General features: G+C 38.3%; 1 protein-coding gene across 1 annotated transcript; it reads left to right on the top strand.

Annotated features, from left to right (window-relative positions):
* Window positions 1-930: 930 nt before the first annotated feature.
* Window positions 931-20,608, top strand: LOC118802387 (the record flags this gene model as incomplete). The annotated part of the gene is made up of 7 exons (XM_036562906.1): window positions 931-959; window positions 4,495-4,559; window positions 17,507-17,812; window positions 18,488-18,601; window positions 19,296-19,406; window positions 19,521-19,574; window positions 20,442-20,608. Coding segments are annotated over exons 1-7 (846 nt in total), but the record flags the coding sequence as incomplete, so codon positions are not given.
* Between the last annotated feature and the right edge of the window lie 1,204 nt (window positions 20,609-21,812).

Below are 21,812 nucleotides of genomic sequence, written 5' to 3'. Positions count from 1 at the left end.
GTTACATAAGTAAAAGAAGCATGCAATTTCACATATAAAACATTATTGTTTCCATAGTGACTATTGCAAATGACTATGGAGCTTACAAATCATTATCCCTTAACGTATACCATGATATGGTTACATACAATAAGTTGAATCCTTAACCATTCTAGTCATATAAGAAGTAGGAAGAATTAAATTGTTAAGACAATTCCGAGGTTATACGTCACATTACTATTTCTAAACAATGCTCACATGAACGGTTACAAAATAACTCAGAGTAAAATAAGTGAGTACATAATCATCAATAATTCTGTAGATATGTTGGGAGAAACTCTATGATTAAAGTGTACATAGTCACACAAGCTACAAACTTTAGAATCCTACTTCTAATAACACTACAAGAAGACTTGCAAGAAAAGCAGATATATAAGAATAACAGTGATCACGAAACATATGGGTTGTTTCTCAAACAAAAGAAAAAGAAAAATTATATAATGGGTGAAATGAACATAGTTGTGAATGATCAAAGATCAATACAATAACCTAGATCAGTGAGGACGGATTACAATTCAAGAATCAAAATAACTACTAGAATATAAAAGAACATATTGTGGATAGTTAGGTACTAATTCCCTTTGGCAGGGATTAACCAATTCACGCCTGGCAAGACAACATGTTAACAGTAACAGAAGTGTTCTTCACAGTTTGATAAAGGAAAGGCATTTGATTGATACTTGATTAAAGATCACATTGTGAATGATTTGCCAGAAAGCAGGGCTCTCAGGAGCCTAGCCTCTGCACAGACCCCAAATTTATGATACTGAAGGAATGCACTTAAGAGTATCTGGCCACACCGAGGGGTCTGCTCAGGGATTCGTGAGGTCTCAACAGTCCCCTCACCCAGAGTTGATTGGTGGGCCATCTTTGGCCTTTGTTTTAGATAAGATGTCTCCCTTTGAGGGGGACGGTGAGATGTATGGGTGTGAGAGAGAGGGAAGGGAATTTTCAAAAGTCAGAATTTATCAGTATCCCAAAATTTACTTCAGTGATGTCCAAAGGTCTCTTCAGGATGTTTATAAAGGGGTGGCATGACGTTCCATTATGTTGCCCTTAAACTGTTAGTCAAAAGAAAAAGAAAGTCTTCAGACCTCTGGGTCAAAGTAGGTCTGTTCTGAGGTGAGCCACCCCCCCTCCCCACTTCTGCACCAGGTTGCCAAAGGAGGGGGGGCAAATGGGCTGTGAGACATGTCTTTAGCAGTCAGCCATAAATTTACTATTGGTCCTTCTAAACATCCTGCCGCATGCAGATGCAGATCTCACTTTGCTCAAAAAGTGCTGATCCGTTTATGAATTAAAACAGCAAAGCACGCTACAGATGATTGGACATTAAATTGGATTCAAGTCAAGAGTTGTGCAGTGTTTATATGTCTCTAGTAGGATTTTTCAGGTTATTGCTAGTGTCCCATGCTACTGCTTAGCTTTATACTATTTCAAGGTGAATATTACATGAGGATTTTACATATTATGATATCATACAAAAACATATCTGTGCCTTATTTAAAAGTAGCAAATGGCCTGAATAGCCATTTAGGAACATGGTGGTCTATGAATTATGAAATGATGCATCACAAAGGAGAAAACAACTAGTTTTCTCATGGTCCAAGGGCCACAAAGGCACTGTGACATCACTGTGTGTAACCTCAGACACCATGAAATGGTGTGTAAAAAGTTTACAGCTGCTGAAGTTGCTGCAGCAGTTTTGGACAGTAGCGATGATATTATCTACTATTTTATTAATGTATTCTAATAAATTTATTGATCTAACACTTTGGTAAATCCATTACAAGCACCAAAACAATTTGTCCACATGAGTAAAGCTATGTTTTTAAAAGAGGAATTTCCAAACTTCAGTTTCAGCCTTAGACTGGATTATCTCTTTACACAGTGTTCCAAGGGCATCATTATAGAGAGAACTGAGATTGTTCAGAACTTTGATACATAACATGTGGGTATCATGTCGTACGCAAGTGCCTTTATAAAAATTTAAGAATATATGCAAAGATCAAGAAAATGCATTTGACAGTGGTCAGTACAGAAACAGAGTTCAGCTGGTTAATGGTCACTCTCCAGGAAATCTCTCTCTACTCATATCACACCTGACTGAAGAGGATGGAGGAGATTATATCTGTGCTGTTAAAGATTCACATTTATACATCAGACTCACTTTAAAAGGTAAAACACTGCCTCAGTTTGTATTCTGATTACATTTCACATCTTAAAAATCAAATTAGCAGTGTAGCGATCCAACTCTTTGTTTTTAAACATTCCACCCCCTCATCACTGTTCACCTACAATAATCATCAAAGAAACTCTCTCACGAACATATCATACACACAAACACATTTGCAGTATTACTGAGTGCTTTATTTCTAGCAAATGATTCAAAATCATCATATTAGTATATGATTAAAAGGATTTTACTGCAAGGTTTAATGTACACACCAGTCTAACTACTTCGAACACACAACTGTCCCAGAAGCCTGATGGTAAGCATCAGGCTGAATGTGAGATGTACTATTTTTTGAGAAGTTGACTGAAAACACAGCCATGAAGACTTGAGTGACTTTCACATCCAAATCATATATTCTTCCAATATGTTGAATGAAAATGTGCAGAAAATGCCATATTTAACCCTTGTGTGGTGTTCATGTTTTTGTTACTCTGGTGGTCTGGTGGCCCCACTGCATTATTATTATTATTATTATTATTATTATTATTATTATTATTATTATTATTATTATTTATTTTTTTTATTTTTTTTTATTATTTTTTAAAATCATAACCATGACAATTTACGTAAAAATAACAGATGTTTAAAATGTGCCCAGCGTAGGGTTCTCCTTTAGCAGCTGTAGCCAGTCAGCAGCCTGTCCATGTTGTCCACCCTGTTGTCATCACTGCTATGATGAACAGCCTGTCTCTTTTTTTTGTGGTTTTGTGGTCTTGTGTGCACATTTGTGTGCTTTCAGCTAAAAGTCCAACTGTGTCCCTTTTCTTAAAATGTAAAAACACACTGTGCAAAATGCCACTAAACATATATGAAGTACAGTGAGCCAAAACATTATGACCATTATCATAATAATGTTGAACTGAATAATATGAACTGAATAATGTTGATTATCAGTAGTGTTGAGCACCTTTCGACAGCAGTCCATGAATCAGCAACCGGTTGGTGTGTGGCCAAGGTTTAGCGAAGTGCAAGGGCAACAAAGTCTATCCTCTCAGCCCCCTGCTGCATAAAGGGCTGCATAACCGTAGACTCCTCAGAGACTCCATGCCAAGCGCTGTCCACCACTGAAACTACAACGAGAACTGAAACTGAACTTTGAAGCAATAGAAGAAGGTCACCTGTTCCAGTGAGTGTGATTTTGTTTTACATCATGTGGACGGCTGGGTGTGTGTGCGAAGTTTACCTGGGGAAGCGATGGCACCAGGATGCACTATAGGAAGAAAACAAGCTAGTAGAGGGAGTTTAAAGCTCTGGGTAATGTTCTGATGGGAAACTCCAGACATTCCAATTAAGTGCAGCCATTCATGTGGACATCAAATTGACACATGCCACCTACCTAAACAGTGTTGAGGTTCAGGTACACTTCATCATGACAATGGTATTCCCTCAAGGCCTCTTTCAGCAGGATAATGTGTCCTGCCACACTGAGCACATTGTTTGGGAATGGTTTGAAGATCATCACTAAGAGGTCAAGATGTTGTCCTGTCTTTCAAATTCCCCAGATCTCAATATTACCAAACATGTGTAGGATGTGCTGATTCAACAAGGATTTGCTGCTAAAGTCTTAGTGCTAGATATCACAGGATGTCTTACAGAGTCCATGCCTTGGCGGGTTGAATCTGTTTTGTTGGCACACAGAGGACCAACAGCATATAAGGCCCATTGGGTTGATGACACTGATATTCATGTGTCATCAAAACTAAATGGAATCTAAACCTCTCTCTACATGGAGTCCACCTAAAACTACACCATCTACTGCAGTGGTCAATGTACACACCAGACCAACCACTTCAATCACACATTCATCTCAGGAGCCTAATAGTAAGTACAGCACATTGACTGCAGCTGAAAGCACAATGATACAGCGTTATCATTTCTGTGGTGATTTTTTATGTGCTTCCAAAGTCAGTATTATTACAACCTTTCTGAATATTCAGTTGTGTTGCTGTTATTCTACTTCCCTCTTCTCTCTCTCTCTCTCTCTCTATGCAAACTTTTCTAGAGACAGACTATTCCATGCTTTTCTTCATCTTATTTCCCGTTCTTCTTCTCCTGCTGGGACTCGGAGGAGTCATCTACTGGAGATACAGAGGTACACACACACGCACACACACACACGCACACACACACACACACACACACACACACACACCATAGTACACACTGTTTTGAAATATGTGCAGTATCAGTGTCTCACTCTGTCTGGTTTCATTCCTCAGGACGGAGTCGATGACAGACGGAGAGCAGAGAGCAAATAAGGACGAAGACAAAGCAGGAAATACAGGTGAGGACATACATCCCAACATATCACATTACATCCCTACATCACTTTCCCTCATATTCCATCAAATTTCATCACTTCCAGTCATATTCCATCATATACCATCATATCTAATCACACCCAGTCACGTTCCATGATAGCCCATCTTAACTAATCTACATCCTATCATACCTTATTACATCCCATCATAATCTGTCATATTTCTTCGCCTGCCATTGTGTGCCATCATATTCCTGCACATCCCATTATATCCCACTGACAAATCTCATCTGAATATTATACATTACATATCCTGTCTACATAATCCTTTCAGCAGCATTTCTATCAGATAGGGAGATACATACTCAATCGGAATATTACACTGAGCTGCCAATTTATTAGGGACATGAGTCTAAGACTGTGTTTTATATTCTGAGCGTAGATTCTTCAAGGTGCCGAAAAGCTCGCTTGCATGTTCCTGAAACACTTTGGTGACAGTTCATGCTTTGTGACATGGTGCATTATTATGCTGAAGTCCATGACACAAAAGGAAGACTGAGTTTATTTGATTAGACAACTCATTCAGTTTCTAAGGGGTCCAATTTTGATGGTCTTGTGCTCATTTTGCTGTTATTTGTTTTACATCGTTGACTGCTGATATAGTCTTTGGTCATCATAGCTCAAAAAGTGTTCTCCTTTGACCTTTCTGATGCACAAGCTGTTTTTGTCCACATGATCGTTAATCAATGAATGTACAATAATGTGAAAGTGAGTCAGTTTACCTAATAAACAGTGCATATCTGTATATCCTATTCCTACTGAGGAAGAAGCTGCTCCTGGTAGTTTAAGTCAAACTCTGAAGTGATTTTAAAGGGTCAGTGTTGTGTGTTAATTATCATTTGTGATCCTCTACAGGATGAAGTGATGTGCTCTACTGTATTGTTTTATTTTTGATTTTTAAATTCACAATTATGTAAATATATTAAAAAATAAACTTCAGCTAAACATTTATTGATTTGTCAATTTTCATCAAATTGTTTTTGAATGAAGAGAAATTATTCAGCGGATGCATTTTATCTCATGCCTGAACATCTTCTTTTCTGCTGTGTTGGTCAGACAGCTGTAAAATAAATCCTGTATTCTGATTGGTCCTCATATCTCAAGGACTTCTGAGCCTAGCCTTTAGCATTTACCAGTAGCCCCATTTCCTGTGTTGTTGTTTACCCTCATAGCCATAGCTTAGCACAACAAATCTTATCCTAGCCTCTGCTGTTGTTTTTCTTCATGCTACGCCTTTTTGTTTTGTACCTTGGATACTTTATCCCTTAAAACTTTTGTCCTTAATGTCTATCACTAGTCTGGTCTGGTTCAGTACAATGTTCAGTTCAATTTGGTGAAATCAAATGCATAAAAGTAGATTCATTAAGTTATATGGCCTAGTTATCTAAAAAATGAATCCCCCAGCCTTCATATGTAGGGCGATTGTGTTACTCATGGCACCATCATTTATAGTCTTTCTCCCTCTTATACATGGCTACTGGGCCTTGTGAGGTCAAGCATAATATCTTGACATCGTAACAATAAAAAAACCCTTTCTGTTGCTATATAGAACCCTTTTCATGAAGGTTCTATACAGAACCACACACAACACATTCTCCATCAATCTGAAGAACCATTTCACCATGTAAAGAACCCTTGAAGCATGCAAATCGCTCTTTGAATGAAGCCTTAAAGAACCATCTTTTTCAAGAGTGTTATATCAATGTTCAACATTACATTTCATCACCAGTGCTGTTTAAGGATCACTCTTCAATATTGAAAAACCTTATCAAATATCCTGGTTGGTTCAACGTTGATTTTTCACCACTGACCATGAATCAAAGCTTTTGACGAAAATTCAACACCGAATCAAAGACAACATTAAAACAAATAAATTTAACACTTTATTCTTACATTCTTACATTTTAACACTGAAAAGCAGTAAAGATAAATATTTTACCATGACATTTATGACTTTTGGCCTACATAACCCAAGAGAAAGAATAACAAGTACAACAATTTGAAGTCTTTAACATGCTTCAATTTGAATTTAAAACAGTATGAAGTTTGAGTGTGAAATACTCATATGTAGAAACACCTGCCATACAGGTGCACTTTTTTGTAGGTTTACTATTGGGGACTGTAGGCCATCTGTTGCCCCCCCCAAGGGTTAGACAATGAACATTGTGTAAGGCAGGGGTGTCCAATCTTATCTATAAAGGGTCAGGTTTTAATACCACACAAGCAGGATTCCACTTTGTTCAATTGCTCTTATTCCTTCAATAGTTGACCATGTATACTACTGTTTTGATGGAAAGAAAACCACAACCACACCAGCCCTTTGTGGAGAAGAGTGGGTTAAGCACAGTGCATTTGCCTGTGAATAATTTGGATGAAATGCCATTTATTGTTTAATGTTTGACTGCTTGGACATTGTTAGCAAGTTCCACACATCAGTTTTTTTGGCACTGCCAAGATAAGATTAATGTCTTGATTAGTTTGAATGTGCAGTTCATTGAGAAATAGCACTGTTTCTAGATAACTTTTTAGTTCTTTTTAACAGTAGGTACTAGTAGGCCCTAAGAATAGCTCAGCCAGTTTCCACTGCAGTTCCTGTAGTTACTGAATAACAAACATTGGCATGTAATAAGCCTGGGATTTTAAAGAGTTGAACTGTGATTATTTCAGAGTGGACAGGAGAATCTCCAATAGGGTCAGCATTATAACAGTAAAAGCTCATACAGAGCAAAATATGGATGTTTAACATGGACAGTAGCTGAGTTAAAGTGTCTTTAAATGATGTATCACTGCAGAAGAAGCAGCAAATGTCCTCACAACTTAAAATAGCAAATGTTCGCAGCACATCTTCACACCATCACATCAGCCGTGTGAGCGGGGATGTAAATTGAGATGTGTGCATGAGCAAACTTTGTCTTTGCTGCATGAACATCAGGGTACAGTCCATTGAAGTACTGCAGGTTCTGAAACTGGGACATGTGCATGATTTCTCCTGTTTCTCACACTCTCACTGTGGAGCAGCGTTCACAAGTGGTAGATGTGTTGAAAAGTTGCTGCGTTATTGTGTGTTTTTGTGAACTGTGAAATGAGGCCCCACAAAAAAGAAAACAGCAAGCTTTCTCACAGCCAAGAGGCACTGAGACATTAGGTCGGCCAGTTTTGGTGTGTTTTTGAGGGAGTTTTGGATTTTTCCCACTACAGTCCAGACTCCTCTCTGTTTGAATGCACAATGTAAACCTAAAACTAAAGCCACATTTCAAAAACATCTGGTCAAATTTGACTATGAATGACTGAAATAACTCAAAAGGCTTGTCATGGCTACTGTGCATTCATCTCCACAATGAGGGAGGGCTTTTCTCACTTGTGGCTTTACCAGCAAGCCAGTTGGCTGTTTTATAAAAGGGCGGGAATTTCTCTCTCTCTCTCTCTCTCTCTCTCTCTCTTCTCTCTCTCTCTCTCTCTCTCTCTGTGTGTGTGTGTGGTTTTGCCAGTTAGTAACCCATTTCTTTTGAACACAGATGCTTTTTGCTGCATGGACACTGATGTGTGGATCAGTTATGTTATGTTGGAAGAGTTCTGCAGTGTGTATTTGTCTCCAGTAGTTGTACCAAGTGTACTGTTATTTTGACAGTGATTTGATCTCAGTTTTTATCTCCATGGCAGTTACTATGACCTCCACTTGCCTTTAAAATGTTTTGGACAGACCACAACTATATGCCCACTCTTTAACAAATAAAATGGAACACATGCATGATTTCTCCTGTTTCTCAGACTCTCATAGTGGAGAAGCATTCATAAGTGGTAGGTTCACATGCTGCAAGAAACTGTAGTTGCATCATTGTGGCTTTTATGAACTGTTAAATGATGCACCACAAAAAAGGAAACAGCATGTTTTCTCATGAGCAAGAACAGACAAACATACTGTAACAGGCACTGTGTACTATGTAAGGTACACAGTTGAACCTTTAAACCACTGTAATATGCTTGAGGGTACATTTACATTGTTTGTACCCTGATGAATGAAAAATGTACCTGCACAGAACCTTTTTCTGACAGTCTGCATACAAGAAAGAAACCTTCTGGATTCATAGAAAACATCTTACAGAGATCTGTATATTTACGGTAAGTTTTTTAACATCATGCAAGGGTAAATATGCACCCTACATTGAAAATGAAAAGAATAAGAGTGGGCGGAAAAAGCCATAAACAACTTCTCAGCTTCAGCAGTGTTGGCCTCTTTGAGGTGTGAATGATGCACCACAAACGAGAAAACAGTACGTTTTCTCACGGCTCAGGGGCCAAGAAAGCACCGTGACATCAGCTGGGTTTTTGGTAGTTGTGGTTGTGTCAGTTATTTTGAGCACAGAGCTTCTTTGCTGATTGGACGTGGGGTCAAGTAAAGAGTCCTGCAATATTTATATGTGTCTGTCTCAGATTACAGCTAGTGTCCCAGGCAACCACTAAGACTTAAATATGTCAAGGCAAATAATGCATGAGGATTTTATGTGTAGGGTTTTCATGCAAAAACACGTGTCCTTAATTTAAAGTAGCAAATGGCCTGAAAAGCCCTTTAGCAACAGAATGGTGGTCTGTGAATTGTGAAACGATGCACCACATTTGAGGAAGCAACTACTTTTCTAATGGCTTAAGGACTAAGAAGGTACTGTTACACCAGCTGGGTTTATGATTTGGCGGTTGTGGAGGAATCAGCAAATTTTCTCACAACCCAGGGGACACACTGTAATGACAGCTGGGTGTTTTGGTGTGTAACTTTGGTAAAGTTGTTGTCACACTTCATGTCACTAAAGCTGAGTTTGAAATTTGTGTGAAAGTGTAACTTTATACAAATTGACTGGGAGCATTGCAAGTGACTATAACACCATTAAGGAAAGTGCTTTTGAGGAGTCTGCATTGTCTTTCCATGCATCACATGATTGGAATTCACTTCTGATGGTACCCAGTGCCAAGCGTCAGTTAGAGAGGTATAAATCCTCCCCTGTGTTGTGCTGTGGGAACAATAGAACTGCACTCTGTGGAGTGATGGAGCACCTTCCAATACCTTTGGGATGAGTTGAAGTGGGGTCTGTGATCCAACTTCAGTACCTGACTGCACTAATGCTCTTTTGGCTGAATGCAGTCAGATCCTCACAGCAATGTCCCAACATCTAAGCCTTCCCAGAAGAGTGGACTGTTACGTCAGCAAAAGGGCACAAACTCCATATTTATGTCCTCAATTTCAGACATAGTGTTGTGGAGGTGTCTACAAACTTTTGGACATATAAGGTTAGATTTACATATAAGTGTATGTGCAGCACAACGTGTGCCTTGATGTTACTGCAATATACACCCACAATATGCCAGAATTTAATATTTGTTTACTAATACAGCAACGTATCACTTAAGAGTATATTATGTGACATCATTTGCCTGGGTTTATATTGGAAACAGCTATAAACCCAACAGCTGGGCTACACAGAAACTTAGAAATAACCCTATAAAATGACCCAACTGGCTGACCCAGAATGTGGGTAGAAAAATAAACAAGCACAAACAGGTAATCAGTCACAGAGTTAGATGCAGAAAATTGCATTGATATTGCAGTTCCAGGCAAGCTAGACATTGTTCATGGTTCTGAAACTGCATCCTCCAGCTCAGCTTCAGCACCAGTGTTGTGGACAGTGATCTGATCATGGCAGGTACAAATAAGCAAGCCCTTCCTCATGTCACTTGAAAAAAGAAGCTTACTGTGAGATAAATGGAACATGATAGACTACAACAACTGTACACAAAACCCTCCATTCTGATTGTCCTCATACCTCAAGGAATTTTGAGCATAGCCTTTAGCATTCACCAGTAGCCCCAATTCCTGTGTTGTTGTTTACCCTCAGAGCCATAGCTTAGCACAGCATATCTTAGCCTAGCCTCCATTACTTAGTAGGCCCATACAGGTACACTTTTCTGTAGGTTTAGCATTGCAGACTGTAGTCCATGTGTTGCTGCACAATCATTGAATCCCCCTCGACACTGTCAACCATTAGAAGGACCACCTCCTAGTTTCCAATGAACATACTGTAAAGGGTTAGACTGTGAACAGTGTGTAAGGCAGGGGAGTCCAATATTATCCTCAAATGGTCAGTGTGACTGCAGGTTTTAATAACAAACAAGCAGGAGCTCACCTGATTCCACTACTTCAATCAATCACTCTTAGTCCTTCAACAGTTGATGGGAAGAGAACCACAACTACACCAGCCCTTTGTGAATAAGATTGGACACCTCTGATGTGAGGGTTAAGCAAAGTACATTTGCATGTGAATAATTTGACAGAAATTTTATTTCTAGTTTAGTCTTTGACTGCCTGGACATTCTTAGCATAAAGCATGGTCAGATTTTCTGCATGATCTCTTTTTGGAACTATCAAGATAAGATTCATGTCCTGATTAGTTTGAATGCTCAGTTCATTGAGAAATATCACTGTTTCTAGATCACTGTTTTGTTCTTTGTAAACCCTTAAAAGACTAGGTCCTGCTAGTAGGCCCAATGTTTTATTAAACACTTCTATAACCTAAGAATAGTTCAGCCAGTTTGCATGGCAGTCCCTGTAGTTACTGAATAACAAACATTAGCATGTAATAAGCCTGGGATTTTAAAGAGTTACACTGTGATTATTTCAGAGTGGACAAGAGAATCTCCAGTATGGTCAGGACTATGATGGTTAAAGCTCAAACAGAGCAACATATGAGTGATAACATGGACAGTAGCTGAGTTAAATTGTTTTTAAATGATGCATCACTACAGAAGAAGCAGCAAATGTTGTTGTAGTGTTGTTGTTACCTTTATGTAACTGAAGTTGAGCTTAGATTTTATATGATTTTTTTTTTTTTACAAATCGACTGGGACCATTGCAAATGACTATATAATATTATTAAGGAAAGTGCTTTCGGTCATTCTGCAATGTCTTTCTGTGCATCACATGATTGGAGTGCACTTCTGATAGCACCCAATGCCAAGCATCAAATGGAGAGGTATAAATCCTCCCCTGTGTTGTGCTGTGGAACACTAGAACTTCACTCTCTGGAGTGATGGAGCACCTCCAATACCTTTGGGATAAGCTGAAGTGGCATTATATGATCAGTTTCAGGCACAATGTTGAACAGGTGTTGATGAACTTTTGGACATATAGGGCCAGATGTACATCTAAGTGTAGATTTAGCACAATGTATGCCTTGATTTTACTGCAATATACACCCACAATGTACCAAAATTCAATGTTTGTTTTACTAAAGCTGTAACGTATCACTCCAATAGTGAATGTCTGAGTTGAATGTGACACTGTGTGGCTGAGTTGTTATTGGAAACAGCTATAATGCTAGATCCTAGATCTATGTAGGATAAAAATAATCTTAGAAAATGACCCAATAGGCTGACCCAGAGTTTGAGTAGAACTATTAACCAGCACAAGCAGGAAATCATAGTTGAATGCAGAAAACTACACTGATATTGCAGAAAAAGCCTGTTGCTCTCAACACTTTATTTTATAAGTAAAAATGTCCCCTTGGGCCTCCTACAGCTGTGTGCATGCACTTTTGTGCTCAACCTTCACCTTCTCATAAACACATTTATCAAATATGTGTCCAAAGTAGGGTCTACAGATAAGTGCTGAACACTGATTATAGGTATACTATAGTATTAGCATCAGCCACTCTGGCCACAAATTTACAGCTAGTATGATATCTATTGCACAACTTGGCCACAACTATTGTCAGTTGCATTCTGATTGGCCATCTGACCATCTGTGTGTACACATCCCCACACTAATAAGTGAGGTATTTTTGATCCTTTGATGTGGAGTTTTACATATGTCGACAAATGACTTAGATATTTTGACAAGCAATCAGTGGACCTAGGAGGGTGAAATAAGATAATGTCAGATTTGTTTTCACTTAGTTATTTCTCAACCATATTTTGATGTGCTCCAAAAGCATTCAAGGAACAGAAATCATTTGACTTCAGTGGCAGATAAAGTTGTGTATCATTGGCATAACAGTGAAAAGCAATATTGTAATTTGGATAGTGTTTCCCAAAGGGAGCATGCATATACTATATATATGTGCTTATGTCACATGCGCAGCTGAGCATGAAACTTGAATCATTTGCATCTCACGACGTTAAACCTACCTACCAAGTTTTATTACTGTAGGTCGATTCCTTCTGGGTGCAACTGTTTTTTTTGACTATCAGTGTATTTACCCCTCACTTGATCTGCTAATTTGACACATTTAAATGTTTCAGATCATCCAATCATTTAAAATAAAGACAAGAGTAAACACAAAATGCAGCTTTTAAATGACCATTCCATTTATTGAAGATGGAGATTCATTCAAAACCTGTACCACCCATGTAAAAAGTAATTGCCCCCCTAAACCTAGTAACTGGTCGTGCCATCCTTAGCAGTAACTGCAAACATTTATGATAACTTGTGATTAGTCTTTTTAATCACTGTGGAGGATCTTTGGCCCACTCTTCTTTGCAAAATTGTTTTGTGGTACTTTGGAGGTTTTTTGACCATGAACTGCCCATTTAAGGTCTTGCCACAGCATCCCAAAGGAATTTGGGCCAGAACTTTGACACGGCCACTCCAAAATCTTAATTTAGTTGAGTCATTCAGAGGTGGACTTCCTTGTGTGCTTTGGATCATAAGCCTATCATAAGAACTGACAGGCAGACATTCTCCTTCAGGACTTTTTCACAGACCAGAATTTATGGTTCCATCAATTATGACAAGTCGCACTACCACCACCATGTTTGACTGTTGGTATGATGTTCGTATGGTGGACTACAGTTCCCAAAAAGTTCCACCTTTGACTTGTCAGTCCACAGAATTTTATCCCAAAAGTCTTGGGGGTCATCTAGATATTTTTTGGCAAATGTGAGATGAGTCTGTGTTCTTTTTGTTCAGCAGTAGTTTGTGTCTTGCAACTCTCCCATCGATGTCATTTTGCCCAGTGTCTCTTATTGTGGAAGTGTGTTCACTGATCTCATCTGAGTCAAGACTATTTTAAAAGTTTGCAGTTAGAGTGAAAGTATATAGTTCTCCTTTTCAGAGGGAAGCACATGCTGGGGGAGAGAGAGAGTGTGAGAGAGCTACTGTCATGCCTTGCACATTCATAACAGGGCTTTGAGAATACACAAGCAAAAATGATCAGTTTGAAACTTTTCTCCAAAAAGGGGAATCAAACTATGGGTTTTATATCTAATGGTTTAACAGAAATAATTGGGGGTCTTTGGTTTTCATTTGTGGAGGACATTTGAGCCTTTAATTTACCAAAGGAGGACGTTAAGCAAGATCTTAACACTTTGACACAAGTGTGCCAATTTGGAAACAGTCACCAGGGCCTAATTGCATGCCTAATTGTTGAAAACCATTGTCTAGGGCGCTGTGGGATCAGTAACACGTGGCATTAAAACAATGAGCTGGTGATGAAGGGATAAAAGCATATAGAACAGACAAACAAGAGCTTTTGCAGCTATATGATTAAAGCCAACCACAAAAATGATTCAAAAGCTAACTTCACTTATCTTCCCTGGCCCATAAACAAAAGAACATGGGAGGGTGCCCACCCTCTGAACTTGGGAGGTAGACAGAATAGAAACCACTGAGGTGCGAGTGTAAAAGTGCACCCCTCTTACCTGTTTGAAACCCCGGTTGGTGCAAATAATCAAGCAGCTCTTGTAAACTGAGATGGGAGTGTGCTGGTGAGATTTACCCAACAGAAGCCACCACTAACAAGAAAAAACACCCCAACACAAGAGAGTAAAAACACAACATAAAACACAGCACACATGTGGTAACAGTCCACTCTCCTTCAGCCATTTGGTCAGAGGCACATTTGTGAAGAGGGACAGAGAAAGAGACATCCACTATGTCAAATGTCCACTAAGTTCATGCTTTTGATAAGTTGGCTCATATTTCAATAAACTGTTTGTACAGAAACATTTGTAAATGTATACTAAAATATCCAGCCCTTGGTTTAAAACCAGTGTACTCAGTATTTATAATGATATAGAACTCACTATAGAAGACATGGTAGCCTGCTGGGTACAGCTATTGACTAGTTCAACAAAATACAGGAGCATATACCACGATCTCTCTCTCTCTCTCTCTCTCTCTCTCTCTCTCTCTCTCTCTCTCTCTCTCTCTCTCTCCTCCCCCTTTTCTTTATTATTTCCTATATCTGCCTCTCTCTCTCTCTCTGTGTCTCTCTGTCTGTCTATCTCTCTCTCTCTCTCTCTCTCTCTTTCTCTCTCTGTCTCTCTTTATCTCTTCCTCAAATATATACATATGCACTTCTCTTTTCCTTGCAAGACTGTATATATATAAACACTATATACACATGCAGTGTCTCTGCTTATGAGAACACTTGCTGCAGTTGAACTCTGTCACATTTGCAGAGAGCGTATTCAGAGAGTGTTTTGACCTCAGCAAAAATGCACGTGCATTTATATTTTTTATATTTTCTCATCCTGCATCTTTATCCTGGAGGTGAGTGTTGTTTTTTGTTTACACTTTCAGAAACAATGACACCACATGTTTTCCTGATCTACTTTTTACCTAGATAGCTAACTGCCAGGGTTCATTCAGTTCTTCACTCTCATACTACATAACTTATCTATTAGCTCTGTTAGTGAATCATTCATAACAGGACACTAAATGATAAGTCTTACAACAACCAGTTTTGATGGAGTTGTCCAATATGTCTTCATTGCCTCTAGGGAATATTGAAGGATGTGGTTATGTTGTCAGTGAATGGTTTGGGTTGTGTACATGTAGAATTGTGAATGCAATGAATATTGTTATAAAAAAGAGCCTTAGAGTAACAAAAGACTTGAAAGGATCACTAGAACTGGTCAACTCTGCTGTTCATTAACTATCATGTGTAAAATATAGAACAGGCAGGTGTCTGTACGCTTGATGTTTTCCAAAGAGCACCTTGACACTTCAAAACACTACCTGGAAAATGCTTTGTACTGTTTGGGATGAACATATAGCATTGTAGTAGTGTGAAGCAGTTCTGTAAGAAAGAATGTTTTAATGGGGGTTTTACAATGTCTGCAAGAACCACTGTAGTCGTATGTTATTCTGTAGTCCGCGTTATGCCCATATTAGGAACTCCAGGTCTAAGCTTCATTTCTCTATGGCCAGAATGAATAGGGTTTTCAAAAAATCACCTCTATCACTCCCATGTTAAATAAAAATGTTCAGAACCTGATACATTTTGTCCTTATATGAAATATAATTGGTTCCTCTGAATTATGAGGTTGTTAAAGAGCCTTAATAATAGTATTACTACACATCAGCTACTGTGCATCAATCTGATGTCACTAAGCTCCACAAAACTAAGGCATCCTGCTATAGCTTTTTTATAGGTATAGCCTTAAATAAAACTTCCAAGTAGGACATTTTGATAGTCTAAAACTCCTTGTCAAAAAATACCACGAGTGTTAAAACTACGAGGCTGAATGTAGCTTCTTTTTTTGCCAGCTTCTTGTTCAAGTTCCCCTGCCCCACTTTAAATGGAGCAGCAGTTCAGTAACTACTGCACCATTTAAGGTGGAATGAGAAAATTTGAACAAGAAGCTGGGGAAAGACCTGAGAAAATGTCCTCAGAAGATGTTACCAGTATTAAAATAATAATTAAGATATTTTTATATTTTGAGCCTAAATTAGCTCATCAGGTGGTCAGTAGTAATATTAAGATGAGTCTGAACTGAATTAGCCTAAGTGCAGGTAGGTTTGTAGAGGTTTTCAAATCATGCTATGTACAGAACGGAAAGATCTATTGTATTTCAGTGAGAATCAGATTAATAACAGATAACTGCATCTTTTGTTCTGACCTCTTTTCATCTGCCCTCAGTCTATACATGGAAATAAACTATCACACTGGCAAACTGTGCTGGTTTGCGCATTTTTTTAAGGAGGCTGCCAGTTTAATGATGTCAATTCAGTGCGCAGTAGCATTAGCTTACATGTAGTAATATTCATATTTCAACCATTTAATGACATTGTAATGACACTAATCCAGTGACATTTGAGAGAAGAATGTTCACAGACAAAACATATCAGCTGTGAAACATTTTGGATTATTCCAGGATGCGACACAGGACTTATGGATATGCACATGTAGAGTTGTGAATAGATTGGGTTATGCACATGTAGAGTTGTGAACAGATTGAATATTACAGTCTAAATTAAAGTTGGTCAGCAGTGTTTTGAGTCAAAGGCACTGGAAGGAACTAAGGACAGTAAAATAACCAGTGATATGGTTTATTATTACATCTCATATGCATTTGTGATAACGTTAAATGCAATAAACATCTGAGCTAATATCTTATCATAACAGGTCCATAAACAACAACTTAATCATTCATATTTGAAAGTAGATTTTCTGTTTGTAACTTTGTGTAATAACATACATTATAAGAGTTCCTACACGGCAAAGGCCAAATTTCTAACATCTGGCTAGGTGTAGCAGTATGCTTGTACTGTGACATGGTAACTGGACCAGAGTTGTGGCTTTAAATCATTCCGTAATGTGATATTTAAGGTGCACTTCACTCTGTTACATGTGTGTAATCACATAAAAGAAAACATGCTGTTACAACTATAAAGGCACACTTGGGTAAACGCACATGTAAAAACTAAAGTTGATACATGTGTATTTACATAAGCTGTACTACTGTAATCCAACAGTGAACAATCACTAGTAGTTACAGTTGTTGCATGTATTATTAACATGTAACTACACAGTAATTAGCGACACAATATAAGGTTTATAAAATATAAACTTTTTTTTAAAGATTTCCCCTCTAAGACCAATCATTTTTATGAAGGATGTTCTCTGTGTTTATTTCTATAGGTATTTATACATACTTCAGTAGGAATGTGTACATTACTGCGTACACTGGAGACTCAGCATTCCTGCCTTGCTCTTCTTATGAACATTCAGAGGAACCTCAGCAATTCTACTGGTCCAAACGAGACAAATCAGGCGGAAGAGATGTAGACTACGAGTACAGAGGAAGAAGACAAATTCAGCTGTTTGATGATGTCTCTACAGGAAATTTCTCTCTACTCATACCACACCTGACTGAAGAGGATGAGGGAGAGTATGAGTGTTTCCACACTGTAACTGACATGGTCATGTGTATATCCACTGTAAAAGGTATACCGCAGGCATACCAGGCGGGTGTTACAGGGTAAAAAAAATGCATTTGCCAACATAAGCTGTAAACACAAACTTTTTTTATCAGTTTTCCACTAGCAACTCTGTTGTAAGATGTATGTACAGTGTAGTTATAGGCTTTATGTCTTTAGGAAGCTACCATTACTATTACTACAAGGATTTTTGCTGAAATATTCACATTTGTCAGAGAAATGAGTTTTTCTTAATTCTACACGATTACACGTGATTGTGCACATTTGTATAAACCTGTGAGCAAAAAAAGCTCTTTCATGTCAGCATGTCAAGTCCTGTTAAACTACTATGACTAGAAAGCCACATAGCCAATCTAACCAAAGGAGATTACTTGTATGCATAAATTTGGACATGTAAGCGTGAAATTACCAAAAAAACCCCATTCAGTCATTGATTGTGGTTATCATAGTGGCATCTGTTAAGCAGATGGAAAGTGACTTAGAGCCCCACTTCAAATGACACAATGGTCTTCAGTGGGCTAACTTCTCCCAGTAATAATAAGAGAACAGTTTTTCATCGCATTTCATCAAAGATTTGCCGCCAAGCCCAACCTTCTGCTTTATAGCTTATCAAGCAGCAGGGTTTTTATTGTTCTAAATCATGTTTTAAGATGTTAAACACTTTTTTATCTGTTTTTTAAAGTAACTGTCCGGCCAATAATTCCATGCATAAACATCCCTATGACTTCAACAAGAGGGCCTGGTACTTCAACACCAATTTCTGCAGCAGTACCAGCGTCAGACATTAGACAAGCAAGTATGTAATGAAATACTATCTATATTCCTCAGTCTGAAAAATATAACATGTCAAAGGAATTGTTCTGCAGACCCAACAAAATGTATTCTAAGCACTTTGTCATATGATGTGGTCAGTGATTGACCTATCCAAGCTCCCACAAAGATGCATTCTTTCATAGATACTGCTGAAAGGTTAGGCAAGTGGTACAGAATGCTGGTGAAAATCTAGTTAAACTCAATGAGGAAATGTAGAGCTCTCCATAGCAACTCTATATTTTTGTACAAATACCTAAATGTTGAGGGCATTATTAATTTGGAATGATATTTATTTTGTATGCCTGTGAAATAGATTAGGTGTATTTTTCTGTTATGTAATCAAGCTAATGTTAGTATGGTGGTATATTCCTCACTGTCATTTCAAACCTACCCAAACTTTCAATTAGCTACAACAACGTACACCCTTAAAAATGGTTCTTCAAGGGTTCTGTAGTAAAGACAATAGTTATATTGTCCATGAACCATTTGCATGGCAAAATTGTTCTTCAGATTGATGGACAATGTGTTGAAACATGTAGCCAAGTCAAAAGTGTGTCTATTAGCAATGTTAACTATGTTTTTTTATTGCTTAAAGAAAGTCTATGGGGACTAAACATAACATGAGGGTTAGACCAAATTGCTCAATGTGATATTCTGTTGGTGCTGTGGTTGTGTAGGTGCAGACCCACATTCAAGCCAGTCTGTGACCTACCTCCCCATTGCTGTTGTGGCCACTATCATATTCCACATAGTGTTTGCTCTCATGTTTCACTTCAAGAAAACCAAAGGTAACTTCTAAACAGCTAAATTAAACTACCAAATTATTTTACCTTCCAGTTTTCTCATCATGAATATTTTCTCATTATTCTCTCAATATCGTGCCCTTTGCTCCCTTACATCAGTGCCAGTTCCAGCCAATGTCCACTGCAGTACTGCTGATCCGGAAGAAGCAGTGAGTGAGCAGTAGAGAAGAAGACCAACAGAGACCAGCAGATCACCTACTGATGTAGACATTTGGTTGGTGGTAGACTATGTATTGACCTATGCACCATATACACATGCTAATGGACATGTGCTTTTAGAGCGATACACTTAGATTACCTGATGTTATGCCATTTGTATAGCTTTAGTATTTCTAGGCTGAACCACAAAAGTGCAGTTTATAACAAGAAATATAAATAATAAAAATAATATTAATAAATTACCATGCAATGCTTTTGGCCTTGTCTTTTTATACATTTTGTTTATGTTTATTATTTTGAATTGAATAAAGTCTTATTTGTAGAATTTCAGTTTCACATTTTTTACAGAAGCTTGAAATGTCAAGCTCTGAGAAAAAACAAAAAAAACAAACAAAAAAAACAATTCTCCATCAGAATCCACTGCTGTAATAAATTACACGAACCACATGAGGTGAGTTCACTTGGCCCCTGAAGGCCCCCATCTCCCAGAATCCTATGCGGCCACCTGGAGATCTGCCTTTTTCCAGACCGGAGCCAATATGGCAAAGATAAATCTGCTGCCACAGGTCTGTTTGAGTCAGGGAAATGAATGGCCCTCGCTCGCATTTTCAGAGAAAACTAATTTCCTTCACCCCAGTAATAAACTGCATGCTACTTTGGCCTTGCTGGAAGCTTGCCTGTCAGAGCCGGGCCTGGCCACCTCATTTGTCCTGACAAATGGATTTATTCAATAACAGCCTGCCTCTTTAACCTGGAGGTGTTGAGCGGCACAGTTCTTGATGTTCGCTATGCTAATATAGAGTAGCCCTGTCCATTTGATTGCTTGCTCTGCTTGTTAAATTCTTGCCTCCTCACCTGCAGTGAAGCTTCAGCTCGATGCTCCAATCACTCCCCAATTACAGCGCATTAATCAAGCAGAGGAGATCCAGCGGGAGCAGCCAGGAAAGACTCAGCCCTTTTTCAGAACACATTGGAAAACTGATTTACTCAACACAATTCGAGATCACACAGTGACCCCTGCTGCTCAGGTTCAATATTGGAGATGAAGGCCAGACAGGCTTTTGCTGAAGATCAGGAACAATGAAAGGAAGTAGAGCATCCTGACAGACTTGTTCAATTTTGTGTGGATGATTTGCTCATAAAGTGCTAAAGTGCTCAGCAGGTGTTTTTGTATGATTTCAATACTAAGAAATCCTTCAATATGAAGGATCGCAGTAAATGTGGTGTTTAACTCTTTTAAACTGGCTGTTTACATCAGTTCACCTGTTCAATTTTGGTGTCAATCTTGAGGGTCAAGGTGGACAGGTCCAGAAAACAAGTGTGCGGATTGGCTTTGGTTAGGTCGCCACAGCCTATCAGAGTTTCTGATTTAGGGAAAGTCATAGTGGTAGTGTTTTGGGCAGCTTTGAGAGAGAAAAGAAAAAAAGCATGAATTACAACCTGAAATTAAAACCAGAAAAATGAAAAATATGACTAGGGGGTATTTTCTACAAATGAGGGTCCAGAATTGCTGTTCCAGCACAGAACAATGCAAAGTGTGACCACATTTCAGATCCCAAAACATATATTCAGAACATGTGAGTGATTTTGTATGTGGTGTTTGCAAAGTGCTCTTTTTTTTTTAACTGTAGACTGAAACGGTTAAGAGAACTTTTATGTATAAGTGTTCTAAAAAACATGGAGGGACACTGCCTAGATAAAAGGGCATAACCTAAAAACAAAAATTTGTAAAAACTTCCATAACTTCTATTTTAGGTAAGTGTTTTGTGTGGATTTTGTGTTAAAATGTACATTTGATATCATGGTTTAAACATTACAACATTGTATGTGCTAATGCGGTTTTATGGGCTAATTCACAAATACAGTAGAATACATGTAAGTACATTTGTAAATAAATCTTATATATTTATTGTAAATAAATTTTATTAGCAGAGATTGTGTTGAATCCAGGGGTCTACAAGAATTTATGCCTTTGTCCTAAAAAAAGTGCATCTTAAAGGGTTAATGGTAAAGGGCAAGATAACTTGAGATAGTCAGTTAGTTTAAAGTTTATATAGCTGGTATGCTAGTAATCTAGCATAACAAGTAATTCAGAATCACTCCTATGGATCCCTTTCGCCACCTTTATTTGCTACTTTACAACTATCTTTAGATCAATGATCACCAGCTATGCTGATGCTTGAGATCTACCTTCCTGCAGAGTCTAGTTTCAACTGCAATCTGAAAAAAGTG

The sequence above is a fragment of the Colossoma macropomum genome, unplaced genomic scaffold, assembly GCF_904425465.1.
Source record: "Colossoma macropomum unplaced genomic scaffold, Colossoma_macropomum, whole genome shotgun sequence".
Taxonomy (NCBI): Eukaryota; Metazoa; Chordata; class Actinopteri; order Characiformes; family Serrasalmidae; genus Colossoma; species Colossoma macropomum.
Note: the sequence above shows the minus strand (reverse complement) of the source record. Positions and strands in the feature narration are given on the sequence as shown.